Below are 22,038 nucleotides of genomic sequence, written 5' to 3'. Positions count from 1 at the left end.
ATGCAAATGTCTGTTTGGGTCCTTGCTTTCAGTTTTTCTGAGTATATACCAAGTAGTGGGACTACCAGATCATATGGCAGTTCTAAGCTTCCTGAGGAACCACCAAATACAAAAAATACACAGCAGCTGTATTTACTTTTCCACTAGCAGTTAGTGTTTCTTTTTCTCTATATCCTCTCCAACACTTATAATTTTGTTTATGACAGGCCATTCTAGTAGGTGTGAAATGATTTATCATTGTAGTTTTGATTTGCATTTCCCTAACAGCTAGTGAAGTTGAATATCTTTTCATGTGCTTTTTGGCCACTTGTATTTCCTCTTTGGAAAAATATCTGTTTATGTGTTTTGCCCATTTTGGGGGAGGGGGGAAGTTGATAGTGCATGGTCCGGGAATCGAACCTAGGTCTCCCACTTGAAAGGCGAACATTCCACAGCTGAACCACCTGTGCATCCTTTTGCCCATTTTTAAAAAATTATTTTTATTGTATAATATAATGTATATACTAAGCAAAAAAGAAAAAAGTAGTATTTTTCAAAGCACTTTTCAACAAGTAGTTACAGGACAGACCCCAGAGTTTGTCATGGGCCACTATACCATCATCTCAGATTTTTCCTTCGAGCTGCTCCAGAGCATTGGAACTAGAAGGATTAAATATTTTTTTATCATCACAGTTGACTTTTTTTTTCTTTTTTGTGAAAAATAACATATATTAAAAAAAGCCATAAGTTTCAAAGCACAGCACAACAATTAGTTGTAGAACAGATTTCAGAGTTTGGTATGGGTTACAATTCTACAATTTTAGATTTTTACTTCTACCTGCTCTAAGATACTGGAGATTAAAGGAAATACCAATTTAATGATTCAGGAATCATATTTGTTTGTTAAAACTTCCTTTCTCTGTATAACTCTACCATCACCTTTGATCTTTCTGTCCCATTCTTTACGGGTATTTGGGCTATGCCCATTCTAACTTTTTCATGTTAGAAGGGACTGTAAATAATATGGGGTAGGGAGATGGAACTAGCTGATGATGTTCTAGAGAGGCTGGGCCCTCAAGGTTTCAGGACTTATCTGGTCCAGGGACCCATCTGGTGGTTGTTAAGTTTCTGGACAGTTACCTTAGTGCATGGAACCTTTTGTAGAATCTTATATATTGCCCTAAGTACTCTTTAGGTTGGCTGGAATGGTTTTGGTTGGGGTTTGGTAAGTTATGATAGGAGCAATGTCTAACTGAAGTTTGCATGAGAGAGACCTCCAGAGTAGCCTTTCAACTCTATTTGAACTCTCAGCCACTGATGCCTTATTTGTTATACTTCTTTTCCCCCTTTGGTCAGGATGGAATTGTTGATCCATAGTGCCATGGCTGGATTCATCCCTAGGAGTCATCTCCCACGCTACCAGGGAGACTTTCACCCCTGGATGTCAAGTCCTACAAGCAGGGAAGGGCAATGATTTCACTTGCAGAGTTGGGCTTAGAGAAAGTGAGGCCACATCTGAGCAACAAAAGAGGTCCTCCAAAAGTAACTCTTAGAAATACCTTTAGGTAGGCTAAACTTCTTTGCTACTTAGATAAGCTTCACAAGAGTAAGCCTCAAGATCAAGAGCTTGGCCTGTGGATTTGGGTGTCCCCTACTGTTTGACACAGTATCAGGGGTTTCCCTGGGGATAAAGTTTAATAATTCCATATTTTTTCTCCTATCCCTCAAGTAACTTTGCTAATACTTTTTGATTATGTTTTAATATATTCTAGGATGTATCCAGGCATTACACTAAGCTATTCAGATTTAAAGGCCCTCATTCTTATTCTGGGCTCCTTGTATTTCGATTGTTCAAATTGACCTATCCAAACAGGTTGAGTTAGATTATGTGCTACAGAAAATTTATGTCCCAGACAAAATAAACCTTTCTTCCTTTGATCTCAAAGAGTAGGTGTAGTTCTAAAATATAGACAATGTCTTCCTTACCCCTGTGTGCTGAATATAGACAATGTCTTCTTTATCCTTATGTTCTGAATTACCTTAATCCCAACCTGACTGGCTTCATTCTTATCTCTAAATACCAGGTTATACATATATAAAACAGCCTCTCAGAATCCAGAAATAATAATTACCACTCCAGACTAAATGTGCCTGCTATAAGAGCTTACAGTCTAGGCCCCTGTTTTCTTATAAGCATTTTCTTAAGGAGACCATACAATAATTGTTCTTTCATTTCTGGCTTGTTTTGCCTCACCAAATGTCCCACAGGTTCATTCACATTATTGCATACCTCACGACTTCATTCCTTTTTATAGTAGCACAATAGTCAATTATATGTATACACCATCATTCACCAATCTACATCTCAGTCAGTGCATCATTCAGCCACCTGCATTCATTAGGCATCATGTGTAATCCCCAAAGTCCACAGTCTATCAACAGTCTCAATTTTGGATAATTTCATTGTTCCCAAGAGAAAGATAACAAACAAACAGACCCTCACCAAATAGGAAATCTAAGCATCTTCTTAACTTTTCACTCCCCTCCCCATTATTTACTTCTGCTGTTGCTCTGGAACTGTTGATGTTTTCCTGTTAAACATAGCCCATAGTGTTACAATAGCAGTTTTCCCCCTGTACCCTGGACTTAAACACTCTTTCTACGTGAATCATACCTTTGAAGTAGTTCTTGCAAGAACTTATTTGTATTTCTAGTGTTAATCAGTGGGACACATGGGTCTATACATCCCTTTTCAATCATGTTCACCTTCAATGTGGTAATTATAGCCCCACTAGAGAACTGCCTTCACTTCTACCTATCCCTTTGCATTTGAGTTCAACCTCATTTGCTAACCATTTACCTATCTCTATCTTCTATGTATCTCTAAGTCCCCTATATTCTGTACTATAAAATTCCAATTTTACCTTTACCATAGTCATAAAAGTGGAGTCAAACTGTATCTGTCCTTTTGTGTCTGGCTTATTTCACTCAGCATTATGTCCTCAAGGCTCATCCATCCTGTCATGTGCTTCAGGACGTCATTTTATCTTACTGCTGCATAATATTCCATCGTATGTATATACTATGTTTTGTTAATCCACTCATCTGTTGATGGACATTTGGGTTTTTTCCATCTTTTGGTGATTGTGAATAAAGCTACTATGAACATCGGTGCGCAAATGTCTGTTTGTGTCATTGCTTTCAGCTCTTCTGGGTATATACCAAGTAGTGCTATTGCTGGATCATAGGGCAACTCAATATTTAGTTTCCTAAGGTATTGCCAAACAGTCTTCCATAGCAGCTATACCATTATGCATTCCTACCAGCAGTGCATAAGTGTCCCAATTCCTCCATAACCTATACAGCATTTGTAGTTTCCTGTTTGTTTAATAACAGCCATTCTTACAGGTATGAAGTGGTATCTCATTGTAGTCTTGATCTGCATTTCCCTTATAGCTACTGAAAATGAGCATCTCTTCAAGTGCTTTTTAACCATCTGTATTCACTCTTCAGAAAAATGCCTATTCATATCTTTAGCCCATTTTATAATTGGGTTGTTCTTTTGTTGTTGAGTTGTATGATTTCTTTGTATATACAGGATATCAAACCTTGGTCTGATGTTTGAATTCTACATATTTTCTCCCATTGAATTGGCTGCCTCTTTACCTTTTTGGCAAAGTCTTTTGAAGTGCAGAAGCATTTGACTTTGAGGAGTTCCCATTTATCTGTTTTTTCTTTTGTTGCTTGTGCTTGTGAAGTTTAGGAAGCTACCCCCTATTATTAGACCTTGAAGGTGTTTCCCTACATTTTCTTCCAGAAGCTTTATGGTGTTGGTTCTTTTATCTAGGTGTTTGATCTACTTTGAGTTAATTTTTGTACAGGGTATAAGGTAAGGGCCCTCTTTCATTCTTTTGGCTAATAATATCCAGTTCTCCCAGGCCCATTTATTGAAAAGACTATTTTGTCCCAGTGCAGTGGATTTGGGGGCTTTGTCAAAAATCAGTTGACCATAGATTTGATGGTCTATTTCTGCACTCTTGATTTGATTTCATTGGTCAATACTTCTGTCTTTTGTACCAGTATCATGCTGTTTTGACCACTGTGGCTTTATAAAAAGTTTTAAAGTCAGGGAGTGTTAATCTTCCACGTCGTTCTTTTTTAGGATGTTTTTAGCTATTTGGGGTCTCTTTCTCTTCCAGTTGAATTTGGTAACTAGTTTTCCCAAGTCTTCAAAGTAGATTGTTGGAATTTTGATTAGTACTGCATTGAATCTGTAGATCAATTTGTGTAGAATTGCTATCTTACCTATACTTAGCCCTCTTGTCCATGAACAGGGATTGTCTTTCTGCCTGTTTAGATACTCTTTGATTTCTTTTAGTTTTCTGTTTGCAAGTCCTTTACATCCCTAATCAAGTTCATTCCTAGGTATTTGATTCTTTTAGTTGCTATTTTGAATGGAATTTTTTCCTTAACTGACTCCTCCATTAGGTCATTGCTTGTATATAGAAACATTACTGATTTTTTGCACATTAATTTTATATCCCACCACCTTGCTGAATTTTTTTATTAGCTCAAGAAAGTTTGTTGTAGATTTCTCAGGATTTTCCAAGTATTCATGTCATCTGCTAATAATGAAAGTTTTACTTCTTCCTTTCCAATTTGGATGCCTATTATTTCTTTTTCCTGCCTGATCACTCTAGCTAGAACTTTCAGTACAGTGTTGAATAATAGTGGTGACAGAGGGCATCCTTACCTCATTCCTCATCTTAGGGGAAAAGCTTTCAGTCTCTTTCCATTGAGTGCAATGCTGGCTATCAGTTTTTCATATATTCCCTTTATCATATTGAGGAAGTTACCTTTGATTCCTATCTTTTGAAGTGTTTTTTATCAGAAAAGGATATTGAATTTTGTCGAATGCTTTTTCAACATCAATTGAGATGATCATGTGATTTTTTCCCTTTCAGTTCATTAGTATGCTGTATTATATTAATTGATTTTCTTATATGAACCATCCTTGCATTCCTGATATAAACCCCACTTGGTCACATGTATAATTCTTTTAATTTGTTGCTAGATTTGATTTGCTAATATTTTGTTGACAATTTTTGTATTTATGTTTATTAGAGAGATTGGCCTGTAGTTTTCCTTTCTTATAGCATCTTTACCTGGTATTGGTATTAAAATGATAACTAGCTTCATAAAATGAATTAGGTAGTGTTCCTTTTTCCTCCGTTTTTTGAAAAAGTTTGAGCAGAATTGGTATTAGTTCTTTTTGGAATGTTTGATAAAATTCCCCTGGGAAGCCATCTGGCCCTGGGTTTTTCTTTGTAGGAAGATTTTTGATGACTGATTAAATCTTTTTACTTGTGATTGGTTTGTTGAGAGCATCTATTTCTTCCTGAGTCAGGAAGGCATTTGGACTGTGGGGATGGAAGGGCATGGCGTGTAGGTTGATTCTCGGGTCGCGGGGCTGCTCTGGTGAGGGTAGCACATTCTAAGGAACATGGCTTGACTTACTTCCTAGTCCTTGTTTCCCCATCTGTGCACTCCTGAGGGCCCTGGGTTTCCACGTTAGGCTGTTTGCAACAGCTGGGCAGTTTCCAGTTCTCAGCTTCTTAGATCCTCAGCTTTGCAACCTGGACCTCCCTCTATGGTGCAGAAGGCCCTCCCAGGTCACTTACACCCTGCAGTTGCCATCTCAGTAGTCCTTCTGCCCCTTTTCTAGGAGATTTTTGGAGCAGGGTTGAACTCGACCTATCCTATTCCATCATCTTCCCTTTTGCCCATTTTTAAATTGGATTGTTTGCCTTTTTATTGTTGAATTGTAAGACTTTATATATATATATATGTTTTTATAATATGTTTATGCTTCTCTGTTTCCCCTGTACTGCCTTCTTTTTGGTCTTAATTAGCTATATTTTTCATATTTCACTTTTTCTCTATTGACTTCTTAGTCATGCATCTTTTTTTATTACTTTCATGATAGTTGTTCTAGGGCTAATAATAGAAATCCTTAGCTTATTGAAGTCTGTGTACAGTTGATATTGTCCCATTTCACACTTTACATGTGACTCTTTTCACTTCCTACTTCACATTCACATTTGAAACTTTCCATTTTCCCTTTCTCAATATACTAATGTTAGATAATTTATTATAATCCCTGTTACCCTCTCCACCTCTGTGCTATGTTCTTATACATTATTAACCTCTCCTTGCAATATCATTCTTGCTTTAAGCAGATGTCTTTTAAGGAAATTATGAGAAGAATAAAAAACATGAACCTTTGTTTTTACCACTTATCATTATTGGAGTTCTTCCTCCCATCCTGAAGATCTGGGTTTCTCCTCGAAGTAAAATTCTGTTTAAACCTGAAGAACACACTTTAGAATTTCCTGTCATGCACAACTCTGCTTTAGGTGAATTCTGTCAGCTTTCATTTATCTGAAAATGTGTTAATTTACTCTTGTTTTTCGAGAACATTTTTGCTGGATATAGAATTTTGAGTTGACCTTTTTTCCTTCCTTGCAGCCTCTTAAAAAATGTTGTTCTTTCATATTCTAGCCCCCATTGTTCTGTGAGAGGTTAGTATTTGTGTCATTGTTCCTCGCATGAAATGTGTTGTGTTCTGGCTGCTTTCAAGATTTTCTCTTTATCTTTAACCTTTAGCACTTTGACTGTGATATACCTAGACATGGTTTTTATTGTATTTGTATAAAGTTTGTGCAAACCAGTTTGTAACTGGTTTGGAATTTGGTAAAGTTTTTGGATCTGAAAAAAATGATATTTTTCATCAAAGTTCATAAAATTTTAACCATTTTTCTAAAGATATATTTTCTGCCTCATTCTCACTCTCTTCTTCTGGGCCTCCTGTTACTACATAAGTGTTAGACAATCTAATATTGTGCCACAGATCCCTGATGCTCTGTTTATTCTCCTTCAATCCTTCTCTCAATTCCTCAAATTAGTAATTTCTGTGATTTCTCAAATTCATGGATGCCTTTTTCTACTATCTATATTCTTCTAAGTCTATTCAATGACCTTTTTCATTTCAGTTATTATACCTTTCAGTTTTAGAATTTTCATCTGGTTCTTTTATCTTTCCCCACTTGGTTCTTTTATTATAGTTTTAGTTTCTCTGCTGGGATTTCCCCATCTGTTCATACAGTTTCCTTTTTTTTTTTCTGATGTATTTACACTAGCTGCTCTAAATCCTTTGCTGACTGCAACATCTGGACCACCTTAGGGTCAGTTTCTATTGATTTATTTCTTATGGGTCACAATTTCTTGTTTCACTGAATGTCTAACACTTTTTTTATTGCATATTGACTATTACTGATGATCCATTGTAGAGGTGCTGTTTTTTGGTTTGTTTTTGTTTTTTGTTTTTGTTTTTCATTTTCTCTGTAGAGTGTTAATTTTTCTTGTTAAGTGGTTTAGTTTCTGGTGGATTACCTTGAAATTTTTAGGCTTTATTTTGCACTTTGTTAGGATGGACTGTGGAAAGCCCACAGTGTTTCCCAAGTCTCTCTAATGTAGGAAGACTCAACCTCCAAATTGTTTCCCCTGTAGATTTTATTAGGGCTTAGTTTTAGGCTTTGTTTAGGGTGGGTCTAGAGTAAGCTTTATTTTAAGGCTTTCAATTCTATTGTGAGGCATTAGGTGGTTTCTTCACTCTGGCTGGATTGAGCCTCCAGTGCCTCTTTGCACTGCAAAGGATATTTCTATTCCATCTTAAGCTTATTAAAACCACTCTTTTGTAAACTGCTTGTAGTTATATCCTGCTTCAGCTAAGGACTTGCAGGAATCGCTGTACAAATCTCTGTGGTCCCACTTGTGCACACCACCCTCCTATCCATTGTCCTGACCTCTGCCTCCAAGACCTGCTCTGCTAGGCACTGCAGGTTGCTGCATCACAATTGGAAAATTGTCCCAAGGCAGGGAACCAGAACAATTGTGGGCTTCCCTTTTGAGTCTTCCTTGTCTCAGAGTTCACATTCTTGCACTGAGTGTTGATTTTTTTTGTTACCCAGGACCAGAAAACATTTGTATCATTTTGTCCAGTTTAATAGTTATTTATGAGTGGAGGGATAGATTAATACCAATAAATATGTCATGATGGAAGCATAAGTCTCCTGCAGAATTTTTATGCAGGTCGCAATCAAATTTAGGGGTAGCTTAAAAGAAAAAAATGAGTCTTATTCTTTCTGTTTAGAACTGAATAGAGTAAAATGGTGCTCATGGGATGGTGTTCATGGGCTGAATCATTTCTCTGATCTTCTTCCTCCTTCCCCACTCATCTGTTCACTTCTCTCCTAAGGGAGAAAAGTTGTGGGGCAGGAAACAGGGGAAAGAACTAACTTGGATCATCCATCCTGGGTCTTGACCTTGGTACTCTCAAGTGGAAAATTAAAAGTGAAAAAACACTGTGTTCTAAGAGTAAAAGTAGAAATGCATATAGGGACTTCCGAGTTTTATTTTTATGATTCTGCTTATATACGGAGTTGTAAGCAAACATGGTATTCAGGGAAAGGGACTACAAAGATATATCATCTTCAAAACTTGTTCCCTGGTAATGGCTACTCCTTCAGCTTCTGATGAGATAACCATACATCCAGACTTGTAACTTAACATGAGCCCTGTGATGGGTAGGATAGGATTGGGTAATATTTTATCAGGTTAGGCTTATATAGGAAAAGGTTTTGTTTATTCTAAATTCTAGGTTTTTTTTCCCTTTTCTTTTTATGCTTAAACCTCTTTAAAATAAAATCTTTTTTTTAATGGAAGAGAATTGCTCATTAGTGAAATAGTTAACTTTATTTGGTAATTCACCACCATATCAAAAATTTAATAAAGTTTCCTTTTGGAAATAATCTAAAAGATATAAATACTGTTTGAGGCTCGGAGCTTTTAGCTTTATTTAAATATGTCAGAAAGACTTCAGAAGAAGAGGAATGCTTTATTGTTAGGGCCTGATTTGGATACAGAAAATCTTATATCTGCCCGAGGCCTTATTTAGATCAGGCCTCTTCTTTTATAGTTGCTTTGACTTGTTGATTTGAAAATAAACCCCATTTCATTTTTTCAGAAACTGTGATGGTAATTTAAAGGGAGAAAGTTTGTACCTTTTAATTCATGATGTTTGTCATGGTTTTATTTCCAGTACTGTCTTCTAAATTGAACCCCTCAGTTATTTTCTTGCCTGCACACTCTATACCTTGTTCTCTTGGCTTCTTCTAAACCCCACTTACACCTTCAACTCTGGATTAACCATCTGCCTTCTGTACTTTTAGACCTTGCTGGGAAGCACAGCTGAAGACACGTGAGGAAACTGGTGGTATAATGAATTTCACTGGGCTGACTAAACTTCTCAGCTAAACTTTGCCTTTGCGTCACCACTCCCTGGTCCTTTCCCATGGCAGCTGTCCTTCATCGTTCTCCTCAAGCCACCTATGCCTTCCCCACTCCTTTGGCTTTGGGTAAATGACATTACTTCCTCTGTAGCAGAGAAAATAGAGGTTCTGTGCTGTTTACATCCTCAGCTTTCCATGCTCATAAACATCATTCTTCTCTATCTCCTTTAGCTCCTTTCGCCCAGTCTTGGAGAAAGAGTTTGCCTGTCTCCCACTGAGGTTTCCCTCTCTTAGAATTCTTGTGATCTTTTTCTATCCCTCTGGGATATTACTCTAGCAGATCCCCTCTTCTATCCCTCTGCCTCACCATTTATCCTTTACTTTTCCTCCCCACAGAAATACATGCTTAAGTTGTTCCCATCTTAAACACAGGCATATAAAAAGTAAAAAGATTTAACTCTTTTCTACACTATATTTTTATTTAGTTTGAATCTGTTTTTACCTTGATACACAGCTATGTTCCTTACAAGAATAGACTGCAGCCCTTGCCTTCCCTTATTAGCTTCCTGTTCATTCTCTGGGCCACTGAAATCAGGCTCCCACCACTCCACTGAAAGTACCTCAGTAAAAGTCACCGGCTTCCTGGTTGCCAGATATAGTGACCTGTCTGGGCCTCATTTTACTTGACCGTTCCAGGGCATTTAATGGTTACCACTTCCTTCTTTATGAAACTCTTCCTTTGGTTTCTGTGATGCCACTCTCCTTTTTTCCTACGTTTGGTTCATTCCTTCTTATTCTCCTTTGCTGCTCCTTTTCCTCTGCCCACTTTTAAATGCCTGTGGCCATCTTCTGCCATTTAGAAGTCTTTCCTAAATGCATGGTTTTAATTATCATGGAAACCCAGGTGATGGTGAAATCTGGATCTCCTACCCAGATCCCTTTTTTGAGCTCCCGACCCACATACCTTGATCCTTACAACATGTTTTCCACATTTATAGATGAGGAAATTGACGCTTAGAGATGTTAAGTAAGATGTTAGGTAGCTGGTCTGAGATCAAGCAGTCAGTAGAAGAGCCACAATTTGAACTTTTGTCTAGACATCTCTACATGAATATTTAGCTGGTATAGCAAATATATCATATCCCATACTGAATACTATCTCATAACTCCATCCTTACTCTCCTCCCACCCAAAAATATATGAGAGAGAAGACTATATACATGAATATGAAATCCTAAATTCTCAATTTCAGTTATTTAAGCCAGAATTTATGTAGAGAATTGAACTAGACTTCCTACTATCTCTCTGCTTTACAGTCATGGCCAGTCCACAGGCACATTAGTCTTCCTGAGCTTCCTATAATAAAATTTATTTCTCCTGTTTTGATTTATTTAACTTGATATGATTGTACCTATACACAAGTTTGTTTCTAATGTGCAATAAAATAGAGCAGATAGGTTGATGTACTCCATTTCTGGAAAAATAGAATTCTAGGTAGATATTAATCTGATTGGGTGATAAATAATAAAAGTAAGTTTTCTGGATTTAGGCAGGCAATGGACTAAGCCTTTGTGAAAAGATCTGAAGTGCAAACAGCAGTTGCTAGATGGCTGATCTATAGAATATCCCTGGGGTTATGTCTGCAGAATCAAAAAACATGAAAACAACATTCTAAGAGGACAGAAGCCAGGAATGGGAATGCTCTATCAAATTTTACTCAAAATTATTTTAGAAATCCATTAAGAAAAGCCATACTCCCTAGACTTGAGCATCATCTTTGTCAGGTCTCACAGAACAAAACACTGGTAAATGTCAAAGAAAATATTGTCTTCCCATGTGACATAAAAAAGCCAGAAAAGGCCTAAAGCTTAAAAAAAAAAAATTGTGCACCTAAACTGAGCACTGTACCAGGTACTGAAAATTACTACTGAAAATCTCTAACTATTAAGAGCTCATTAAGAATTTAAAATTGTCTTTAAAAAAATTGAATATAGCAATATTTACTCTGTTAATGAAGTACATGCCTCCAAAACACAATTAAATGTGAAAACAAACTATCACAAGAAGTTGGGACACTAGAAAACTCAGGAGGTTAAATACCCAAACTAAGGTGGTATAACCCTTTTTTCATTTCCAGACCATTTACAGCAGATGGATAGATGGCAGCATGCTAAATCCACACCTAGAAAATGATTAGAAGTTTTATTGAGAGAATATTTTTAAAAGTAGCTTTGCTGTTACAAGGTTCAGAATGGAGAGGAGGCAGGAAAAGGCAATCTAATTGGGGTCTCTATGCTCCTCAACGTGCTAAAGTGAGAGAAAGTTTTAAAAGGAATTTGTTTTCAAAAGATAAAAGAAAAAGGGTAAACAAAAAATAGCTTCTAATTTACATTGTAGCAGGTTAAGCTGAGCTACAGAATAGGTATTCTTAGGTAGTCTGAAATTGGAAGGAGAAATGACATTCCAAACAGAGGAGAGGGAACAGGCATGTGGAAGATGGCAGAAAAGTAAGCAATTGGGGATGACTTGAGCACACCCAGAAATGGAGAGGCTAGTGCTGCCTGGCATCCAAACACGGAGAAGGCTTAGTTTAGTGCCTTTCAGACCTAAATGCACATAAGTTACCTGAGGATTTGATAAAATTCAAAATCAAGGAAGAGACTCAAGAGTTTGTATTTCTTGCAAGCTACCACTTAAGATGCACTGGATTGGGGACACCATACTTGGAATAGCAAAAGACTATAAATTGTCTCCTAATTTTTATCAATACTTTGTTTCAGTACTTCTTAATCTTTGTTTCACAGAGTTCTTGCTGTTAAATTAGTGTTTGTTGAATAACACAAAATAAGTGCCATTCCTGGTCAGCTAGATATTTTTAAATAGTTTTTTGTAAATTTTACTCTGTCAGTGGTGAAATAAAAGGCTTAGCAACTTCATGACCAAATACTAAAAAGAAATAATTTAGATATAAGCTCTCTGTTTTGAATTGGTTTGGTTAGGAAGATGCAAAATAATGGAAAGAGCCTGAGCTTTAGAATCAAATTTTTAGACCTAGGCTTCAGTGTCAACTTTATGACATAATAGCTGTGTAATTCTATGAAGATAAATTGGCTCCTATTTCTGTTTTTATTTTTTCATGTCTAAAATAGCTGTGCAATTATACTTGCAATTTTATAGAATTGTGAGGATTAAAAATGATATGTATAATGTATCTGGTACATGGTTGGCAACTAATAAATGGTAATTTTTAACACTGATTATTGTTAATATTAGTAACTATGGTATAGTCAAATTATTTTTCTAGGAATCTTTGGGTATTTAAAACCATATTTCAAAATGTCAGTTAGCTCACCTAGCAGGCATATGAATAATATATGACAAATTACACTTTAGTAACTATCTTTTCTGTCATTGCCTCTGACAACTACAGTATGTTACAGAACAGTTGATTTCCTAACTTCAAGACAAGGAGTTAGCTATCTTTGGAAAGTCCTGTACTTTTAGTGACCTGCATTAGAGTCAAAAGGCTAACTATTAGTGCGGGGTGGTGATGGTGGCTAAAAGTGGTGGCAGACTGAAAAAGATAGATTTTTCTGACTTTCACCAAGTTTTGAGTTTATACTGACTTTTCTACTTAACATATGTCAAGAAATAAGAGAATTCAAGAAAATATTCTCTTATTTCTTGAATTCTGTGGAACTTCATCAAAGATTTTTCTATTACACTGAAAGTTATGGAACAGAATAATGTGGTTCAGATCCAACTGGAATTAAAACTGTAATCATGATACCTTCTGAATAAGTGCCTCCTTCTCTTCCTCTCATTCATTTATTCAAAAAATATTTGTTGAATGTCTGTGATGTGTCATAGACACCGGGTATAATAATGAACACAAGGGGGAGCTTATCAGAGAGTGGTATATATTCGAGGTTTTGAGACAAATGGGCAGAGACCCTGAGTTAAGAACTTTTAGGAGTTCTGCTTTGTCCTGTATTGCTGTCATTGCTCTGTTCATGCAAAGACGACTTAAATGCGACTAGGAAATCTATCTCCATCTTCAGAGGCAGCTTTCTAACACCGTGTGAGGTGAAGTTCGTGGTCTGGGCTGTTTTGATTTTGGCTATAATATATGGTTTACTTTGCTAAGTATGAGGAAACTTGCCACTTTGGCATGTGGTATTTTACCTGTGAAAAGCCTGTAGTGCATGGGAGCTGTTTTCAAATAAGTACCTTCAAACAGTCCTGCATGCCAGAAGCTATTTGTTTTATGTTAAGAAATCTTTTAGCCACATGTTTCTCTTTGACCTTGGAAGGTTAATGATCTTTTCTCTGCCTTAGTTTTCTCATATATATATGAAGAAAAGTTGGGGGTGGGGGCTATAAATGAAAATATATATATACAGGGAAAATAACACCCTCATAAAATTAGTGTGAAGATAAAAGAACTAATTTATGTAATGTGCTAGATTGACGTAAGTACTCAATAAATATTAGCTGCTATTGTTATAATTATAAATTAATTTCCATAGTGACATTATGCACTTTCATGTCTCTCTCTCTCTCTCTCTCTATATATATATATATATATATATTTTTTTTTTTTTTTTACAGTAGTGACTTTTTTTGGGGAGGGATGGGGGAAGTACACTGGCTGGGAATCAAACCCCAGTCCTCCCACATGGGAGGCAAAGTGGCAGTCTCCCACATGGCAAGCAAGAATTCTACCACTGGACTACCCTTGCACCCCCAGTAATAACTTTTTTTGTGTGTGAAAAATATATACAAAAAAAGCAATAAATGTCAAAGCACATCACAACAGTTCGTTGTAGAACAGATTTTCTACAGTCTGGTATGAGTTACAGTTCCACAAGTTTAGGTTTTTACTTCTAGCTGCTCTAAGTTACTGGAGAGTAAAAGAAATATCAGTTTAATGATTCAGCACTTACACTTCTTTATTAAATCCGACCTTCTCTGTATAACTCCACCATCAACTTTGATCTTTCTCTCACTCTTTAGGGGTATTTGGGCTATGCCCATTCTAGCTTTTTCATGTTGGAAGGGGCTATTGATAGTATGGGATAGGGGGATGGAACTAGTTGATGCTCTGAAGAGGCTCTCCCCTCTGCATTTCAGGGCTTGTCTGGTACAGGGACCCATCTAAAATTTGTAGGTTTCAGAAAGGTTACCCTAGTGAATGGAGCCTTTTCAGAATCTTATATAATGCGCTAGGTGTTCTTTAAGATTGTCAGGAATGTTTTGGTTGGGATTTGGCAAGCTATGATAGGTAGCAATGTCTAACTGAAGCTTGTTTAAGAGCGGCCTCTAGAGTGTCTCTCGACTCTATTTGAACTCTCTCAGCCACTGATGCCTTATTTGTTACACTTCTTTTACCCCTTTTGGTCAGGATGGCATTGTTGATCTACCTTGCCAAGGCCAGGCTCATCCCTGGGAGTCATGCCCCATGCCGTCAGAGAGTCATGTCTATGCATTTTTTTAAAAGTTTTTTGTATTTGATATTTGAAGTTTTGTTTTCATATGAAGCTACCTACCTCTAACACATTTTAAAAATATTTTTTACCTGTCTTACTAATCACTTGTTAATTTCCTGAGGCTTGTATTTGCTGTTTTCTATATCCTATACAGAGGTTTTCAGGGAATAGAGCAGTTATTCCCCATATGTCAGCAATACCCAGTACTGAATTGTGTCCTTAAGGAAATAATAAACTAGCAGCTAATATGTTTAACACTCTCTAATGTTTAATTGAATAATGTAAATGCTCGCTGACAATACTTTAAGCATATTACTAAGAAATCAATTTTAACAATTAGGAAAAAAATTTCCTTTCTAACGGAATGCTAGGTGTTCTTTAGGATTGTCAGGAATGTTTTGGTTGGGATTTGGCAAGCTATGATAGGTAGCAATGTCTAACTGAAGCTTGTTTAAGAGCGGCCTCTAGAGTGTCTCTCGACTCTATTTGAACTCTCTCAGCCACTGATGCCTTATTTGTTACACTTCTTTTACCCCTTTTGGTCAGGATGGCATTGTTGATCTACCTTGCCAAGGCCAGGCTCATCCCTGGGAGTCATGCCTAACTGAAGCTTGTTTAAGAGCGGCCTCTAGAGTGTCTCTCGACTCTATTTGAACTCTCTCAGCCACTGATGCCTTATTTGTTACACTTCTTTTACCCCTTTTGGTCAGGATGGCATTGTTGATCTACCTTGCCAAGGCCAGGCTCATCCCTGGGAGTCATGCCCCATGCCGTCAGAGAGTCATGTCTATGCATTTTTTTAAAAGTTTTTTGTATTTGATATTTGAAGTTTTGTTTTCATATGATTTGATTTGATTTTCTTCTTTCGTTGGAAGAAACGTTCCCGTGAACTAGTTCTAGAGGGTCATTTCAGAAAGCCCTTTCTTCCCCTCACCCCCCTCAGCTCATAGCTTGGTTCTTCTTTCATTGTGCTACGACGTGCTGATAGGTGGAGGTGTAGCTCCGCGGTTCTGGTCTCTCTCCCTGGCTCTCTGGCTAACATGTAAAGCAAGTAAGTACATGAGAGCATAGGTAGTCTCTCCTTTTTGGTTGCCTAAGTTTGCTTGAATTTTGCAGTATAATGGAGCCATTTGCTTTCTTTTTTGTGCTTTTACTTTTTTGTTCAGTAATTCTGATGTACAAATCGCTGGCAGCTGTAGTCAGAATTTAACCTTTTGGTGATTTACTAAAGGAAATGGTCCTCAAGAACTTTGTGCCCAACAAGGGAGTTTTGGATAGGTAACAATGGTTGCTAAAATGGCTGGAGTGGCTTATACATGTTAGAAAAGTTGGGGGTGGGGGCTGTAAATGAAAATCTTTCTAAATAACAATACCTACTTCCTGCCTTGCAGTGAAATGATACCGGGGTTTTCAATTTGATAACTTTAAGACCCTTAAAACCAAAAATTCTAACATTATTAAATAGAGAACATTGATAAAGTGATGTAATTGTAGAAATATTGGAATATATGGGATTATTTATCCTTCTACTTTTTGAGTTGTCTTTTTTCAGTGATTCTTAGCAAGTTGGAGGGTGTGGTTCTCCTTAGTTTATGCGAGCTCTCATTATTATCCCACCTTAAGTTCCATTGACGCTTATGGTATGTAGTATAGTTGTTTCAGATGGGAATATGTTGTATTTATGCATGCTGTACAAGTATGGGAAAATAGCATTGAATTACCGTTTTTTTGTTTTTGTTTTTGTTTTTACTTTTTTATTGTATAATATAACATATATACAAAGCAAAGAAAGAAAAATTAATAGTTTTCAAAGCATTCTTCAACAGGTAGTTACAGGACAGATCCCAGAGTTTGTCATGGTCTGATATACCATCATGTCAGATTTTTCCTTCTAGCTGCTCCAGAGCATAGGAGGCTAGAAGGAATAAATATTTTTTTATCATTGCAATCGACTTTTTTGTGAAAAATGACATATGCAAAAAAGCAATAAATTTCAAAGCACAGCACAGCAGTTAGTTGTAGAACCAATTTCAGAGTTTGGTTACAATTCTGCAGTTTTAGGTTTTTCCTTCTAACTGCTCTAAGATACTGGGAACTAAAAGAAATATCAATTTAATGATTCAGCAATCATAGTCGTTTGTTAAACCCTACTTTCTCTGTATAACTGTACAATCACCTTTGATCTTTCTGCCCTACTCTTTAGGGGTATTTGGGCTATGGCCATTCTAACTTTTTCTTGTTGGATGGACTGTCAGTAATATAGGGTAGGGAAATGGAACTAGCTGATACTCTGGAGAGGCTGGGCCCTCTAGGTTTTAAGACTTATCTGATCCAGGGACCCATCTGGAGATTGTAGCTTTCTGGAAAGTTGCTCTAGTGCATGGGGCCTTTGTTCTTGTATATTGCCCTAGGTGTTCTTTAGGATTGGCTGGAATGGTTTAGGTTGGGGTTTGGCAAGTTATGATAGGTAGCAATGTCTAACTGACACTTCCGTAAAGTGACCTCCAGAGTAGCCTCTCGACTCTAGTTGAACTTTCTCTGCCACTAATACTTCATTAGTTAGACTTCTTTTCCCCTTTTTGGTCAGGATGATATTATTGATCCCACCTGGCAGAGCTGGACTCATCCCTGGGAGCCATTTTTCACGCTGCCGGGGAGACTTTCACCTCTGGATGTCATGTCCCACTTAGGGGGGAGGGCAATGGTTTTACTTGCAGAGTTGGATTTAGAGAGAGTAAGGCTATACCTGAGTGAGAGAAGAGGTCCTCCAGTGGTAACTCTTAGGCATACCTATTGGTAAGTTAAGCTTTTCCTCTACGTACATAAGCTTCACAAGAGTAAGCCTCAGATCAAGGGCTTGGCCCATGAATTGCAGTTTCATATGATTTTTTATTTTTTCCTGTCTTACTATTATTTTTAAATTATTTCTTGCTTATGGAAATGTCCTATTTAATTTGCTGCTTCCAATTTGCTGTGAGACAGGAACATCTTTCTCCCAGGGGGAAAATAAGCTACCCTGTTGCTTGGCTACCACTCAAACCAAGAAATGGTCATATCAGCTGCAGTCCTCCCTAAGGAAGACAGTACTCAGGGAAAAAACCCTCAAAGACCCAGGAAGCAGATTTGAGTCCTTTGGGGCAGAATATTTTGGGTTCTGATGCCTGGATTCCAGAAAGACAACATGAACTGTGTGTAGTTACATCACTTTGATCCTACTGAGTCCTTGCCCTGTAGTGACAGGCATAGCCAGAGGCAGGCCAAAGCAGAGCCCTCGATAGCCTAGGGTAGGAGCCCAGGTTGTTGGACAGGAGTATATTAAGGCATTATTTAATCTAAGCTGTTTTTTTGGGGAGGGGGGCACAACCTGTTATTTAGCTTTCTCATTTCATGACTCTGGTATACTTTATTTATGCTTGAGTTTTTTTATGAATCGCCCAAGAATGTCATAAGCCTCTTACTTAATTTAATAACTCTGAAATGGAAATAAATTTTAGTGGTTACAAAAAAATTCTTAGATTAAATGCGGTTTTGCTAGGAAGACATTTTGTTATGATCTTTTTTTTTTTTTTTTTTCTCAAACTCTCTGCCTTGTCCTTATATTTTGGCTTTTAGATCGACTTCAGCTCCCCCGGAATATGATTGAAAACAGCATGTTTGAGGAAGAACCAGATGTTGTGGATTTAGCCAAAGAGCCTTGTTTACATCCTCTAGAGCCTGATGAGGTGGAATATGAGCCCCGGGGTTCACGGCTGCTTGTGCGGGGCCTGGGTGAACATGAGATGGATGAGGACGAAGAAGACTATGAGTCATCTGCAAAGCTGCTGGGCATGTCCTTCATGAACAGAAGCTCTGGCCTTCGGAACAGCGTGACCGGCTATCGGCAGAGCCCTGATGGGGTTTGTTCAGTACCCTCTGTAAGGACCATAGTGGTCTGTGCTTTTGTCATTATGGTTGCTGTTTCTGTAATCATGGTGATTTACCTACTGCCCAGATGTACCTTTACCAAAGAAGGCTGCCACAAAATGAGCCTACCAATGGGACTGATTCAACCAGTTGCGACAAACGGGAAGGTATTTCCGTGGGCACAAGCCAGGCTTCCCACTGCTGTCATGCCAGTACGCTATGAACTTAACTTACACCCAAATCTCACCTCCATGACTTTTAGGGGTTCTGTGTTGATCTCAGTTCAGGTTCTTAAGGCCACGTGGAATATCATTCTTCATAGCAAAGGCCATAATATTTCAAGAGTGACCTTGAGGTCAGCAGTTTCAAGCCAAGAACAGCAAGTTGAGATCCTGGAATATCCGTCTCGTCAACAGGTTGCTGTTGTTGCCCGTCAAGCCCTACTAGAAGGACACAATTATACCCTGAAGATAGAATATTCAGCAAATATATCTCGCTCTTTCTATGGGTTTTATGGCTTCACCTACACAGATGAAAGTAAAGAGAAAAAGTATGTAGCTCTCTTAAATGATTCTGATTCTGTGTTCTTTGATGACTCCTGGAATATGCATTCTTGCCCATGCCAGAGATTCTGACCGCATTTTTTTTAAGAGGTTATGTGCAAAATAGTCAGAATGGTGATTTGGAAATATATACTACTTCAGTCTTTGTCAAAGCATTGAACTTATAGAGTGGTGGGTGGGGTAGGGGTGTGTGGTAAAGGAGAATGGGAAAGATTAAGTCAGTTACATTCTCTGTCACAAAAATGTACATTATCCGGAGCTTTTTACATCTTATAAAATGGCACTAGTTTTCTGTTACCTCACGAAGTCTGTATGGAAAGCAGAATAAAAAAGTATGGATTAGTCTATTAGGACCATTAGATAAAAAAAGAAGGCATGAAGAATGATATATGCTTACATCTATCATTTTTAGAATCCTTAATCTTTATTGGTTTATTTAAAATATGCCACACTATTTTAGATTTATGATGGAAATTTTGAAAATCTATGATAGAATTTTTTTTAAGTGATACAGAACATCAAAATATTCAGCTTTCTATTTGGACCATGTATTTTGTACTATATAACTTAGTATTCATAACCTGTAGTGTGCGTTTCTGGGAAGATGGAATGCATGCTGCATGCAGGTTATTCTTAAGTAATCATAATGTCAATTCTCTTCCATGTACAAAGTCCTTATTGGATCAACTTTATACTGTTTGAGCATTCTCTCATAATACTCTGTAAACCAGTAAGTAAATTACTAATGTTGGCCATTTGGCTAATGCATATTGATGTGTTGAGAGAAATAGTTAGAGTCGAATATTTCACATATATCTTAAGGAATCTCTTTACTCTTCTTAAATGAAGAAAGAGTTGAAGCAAGCTCTGTCTTTCTATTCAGATAAATAACTTTTCTCTTTTCCCTCTATTTAGCACTTTTAAAATAAATGGAATGTTCTACAATTCTGCTTAACTTAAATGAGATCTGGCTTTGAAAGCACCTTTGAAAGCAAAGGTGGCTGGGTTTCTGGCTATAATCTCCATCATCTAGTGGATGGATATACATAAAAACATTGTTCTTAGTATACAAACAGCTCTTTAAGACAAGTCTCCTAGTCTCTCCTCTAATTAAATTGTTGCCCCTGGTGTCCCTTGGGCCCTTGGGCCTACTATTATATAATGGGAGAAATAAATGTTATGTAGCAGAGTAAGGCTTTTTTAGGTATAGTCGCTTGTTGACTATTGTCATAGACTGGAATGAGTTGCGAAAAATGCTAGAAAAATGGAAGACGGTTGTTCCTTAAAATTAAGAAATAGAGTATAAAAACGCTATTTAAGTATATTAAAATAAATTAGTTGGAAATTCTGTTATAAGCAAAATATGTCTACTAACCTCCCTGGTTTAGTAAAATGAGTATCTCAAGTGATTGTATCTTGATGTAAGATAAAAGTTTAAAAGATTATACCTTTGAAGATGTCTGGCAACTATAGTTCGAAATGATTATTTTTGTCTTCCACTTTTAATTTTTCTTATTCTGTTAAAGAAGTTTTTATACTTTTGTTTTCCCTCTGAGGTATAATTACAGTAAATATTTGAGCTGGTAGATAAAGCGATTAAAAGATATATTCCTTATTGATTGGAGAGTCAGACTGTATGTAAACATCAAACGCATTGCTTGGTTATTGCTCTTGGCAAGGAAATGACCCCTGTGATGTGAGAGGAGGAGCAGATCAGTAACCTTGCAATAAACCTGGAAGCTTTTGGTGTTAGACTTAAGATTCTAGATAACAAACTGATACTAAAAAAACTAGTAAACACATTTAGGATGAAAGTGTGTTTTATTTATTGTCCTTCAATCTCAGCATCCTTTTTTTTTTAAAGTTCTTAACAAGCATCTTACCAGGTCTCCTGACCTCAGATATTGCTGCAACTCTCTCCTCCCCCCACTGCCCATCTCCTTCTCTGCTGCCAGACTCGTATTTCTTTAAGTACCTGTCTGACCATGGTGGTCTTTGGCATACAGTCTTTCAGCAGTTCCTTATTCCTAACAGTAATTAGTTGAAGACCTTTCGTGGTCTGCCCCTCATCACTTCTTGCAGCGCTCACCTGCCATATTGAACCTCCTACACTTTACTGAAACCTGATGATTACAGTAGCCAACATTTACTGAGACCCAAAGAACCAGAAACTGTTTCAAGCATTTTATATGTTTAGTCTTCTAACTTGCCAAACCCACTAAGAGGTAGATATTAATATTTTATCCATTTTATAGCTGAGGAAGCAGAGGCACCTTAAAAGAAACTCACCTAACATCTGATAGTTCCTGGGTAACAGAGAGAACTCAAGCCTAAGGTCATTTTAGCTACGGAGGCCACATTCTTAACCACTATGATATGCTACCTCCCTAGCTCACAACTCTTTACCTTTGCACATTGTTACCCCAATGTAACAAATTGGGGTAGCAAATTCTCTTATCCCTTGCAACTGATTCATAACAGCCCTTTACATTCCAGCTTGGATATAATGTGCTACCAGAGGACTTCTTGGCCTTTTTCACCAGAGTTAATTCCTTTTTGTCTGCTATCACTCTAGAACTTTATACATCCCCCGCCCCATTTTTTTTATTGCAAGACCGTTTTATTACATATCTGCCTCTTAAACCATATTGTGAATGGGTTATCAAGATTCTTTTCTTCATCTTTTTGTCCCCAGTGCTTCAAATTGTGTGGTTTAAAATTTGGCTACCCAAGCATCTTATGATGTAGATTGGA

General features: G+C 37.3%; 1 protein-coding gene across 2 annotated transcripts in view; it reads left to right on the top strand.

The window, feature by feature from the left end:
• The window catches only part of LNPEP (leucyl and cystinyl aminopeptidase), a 120,110-nt gene that overhangs the window by 40,429 nt on the left and 57,643 nt on the right, over positions 1-22,038 (top strand). For both annotated transcript variants that reach the window (XM_077139083.1, XM_077139084.1), the window contains exon 2: positions 18,431-19,271. In XM_077139083.1, coding sequence (XP_076995198.1) covers positions 18,431-19,271 — 841 coding nt within the window. The remainder of the gene's footprint in view (positions 1-18,430; positions 19,272-22,038) is intronic.

This window comes from Tamandua tetradactyla, chromosome 21, assembly GCF_023851605.1.
Source record: "Tamandua tetradactyla isolate mTamTet1 chromosome 21, mTamTet1.pri, whole genome shotgun sequence".
NCBI lineage: Eukaryota > Metazoa > Chordata > Mammalia > Pilosa > Myrmecophagidae > Tamandua > Tamandua tetradactyla.
The sequence above is the reverse complement of the archived record's forward strand: the minus strand, read 5'-3'. Positions and strand labels throughout refer to the sequence as shown.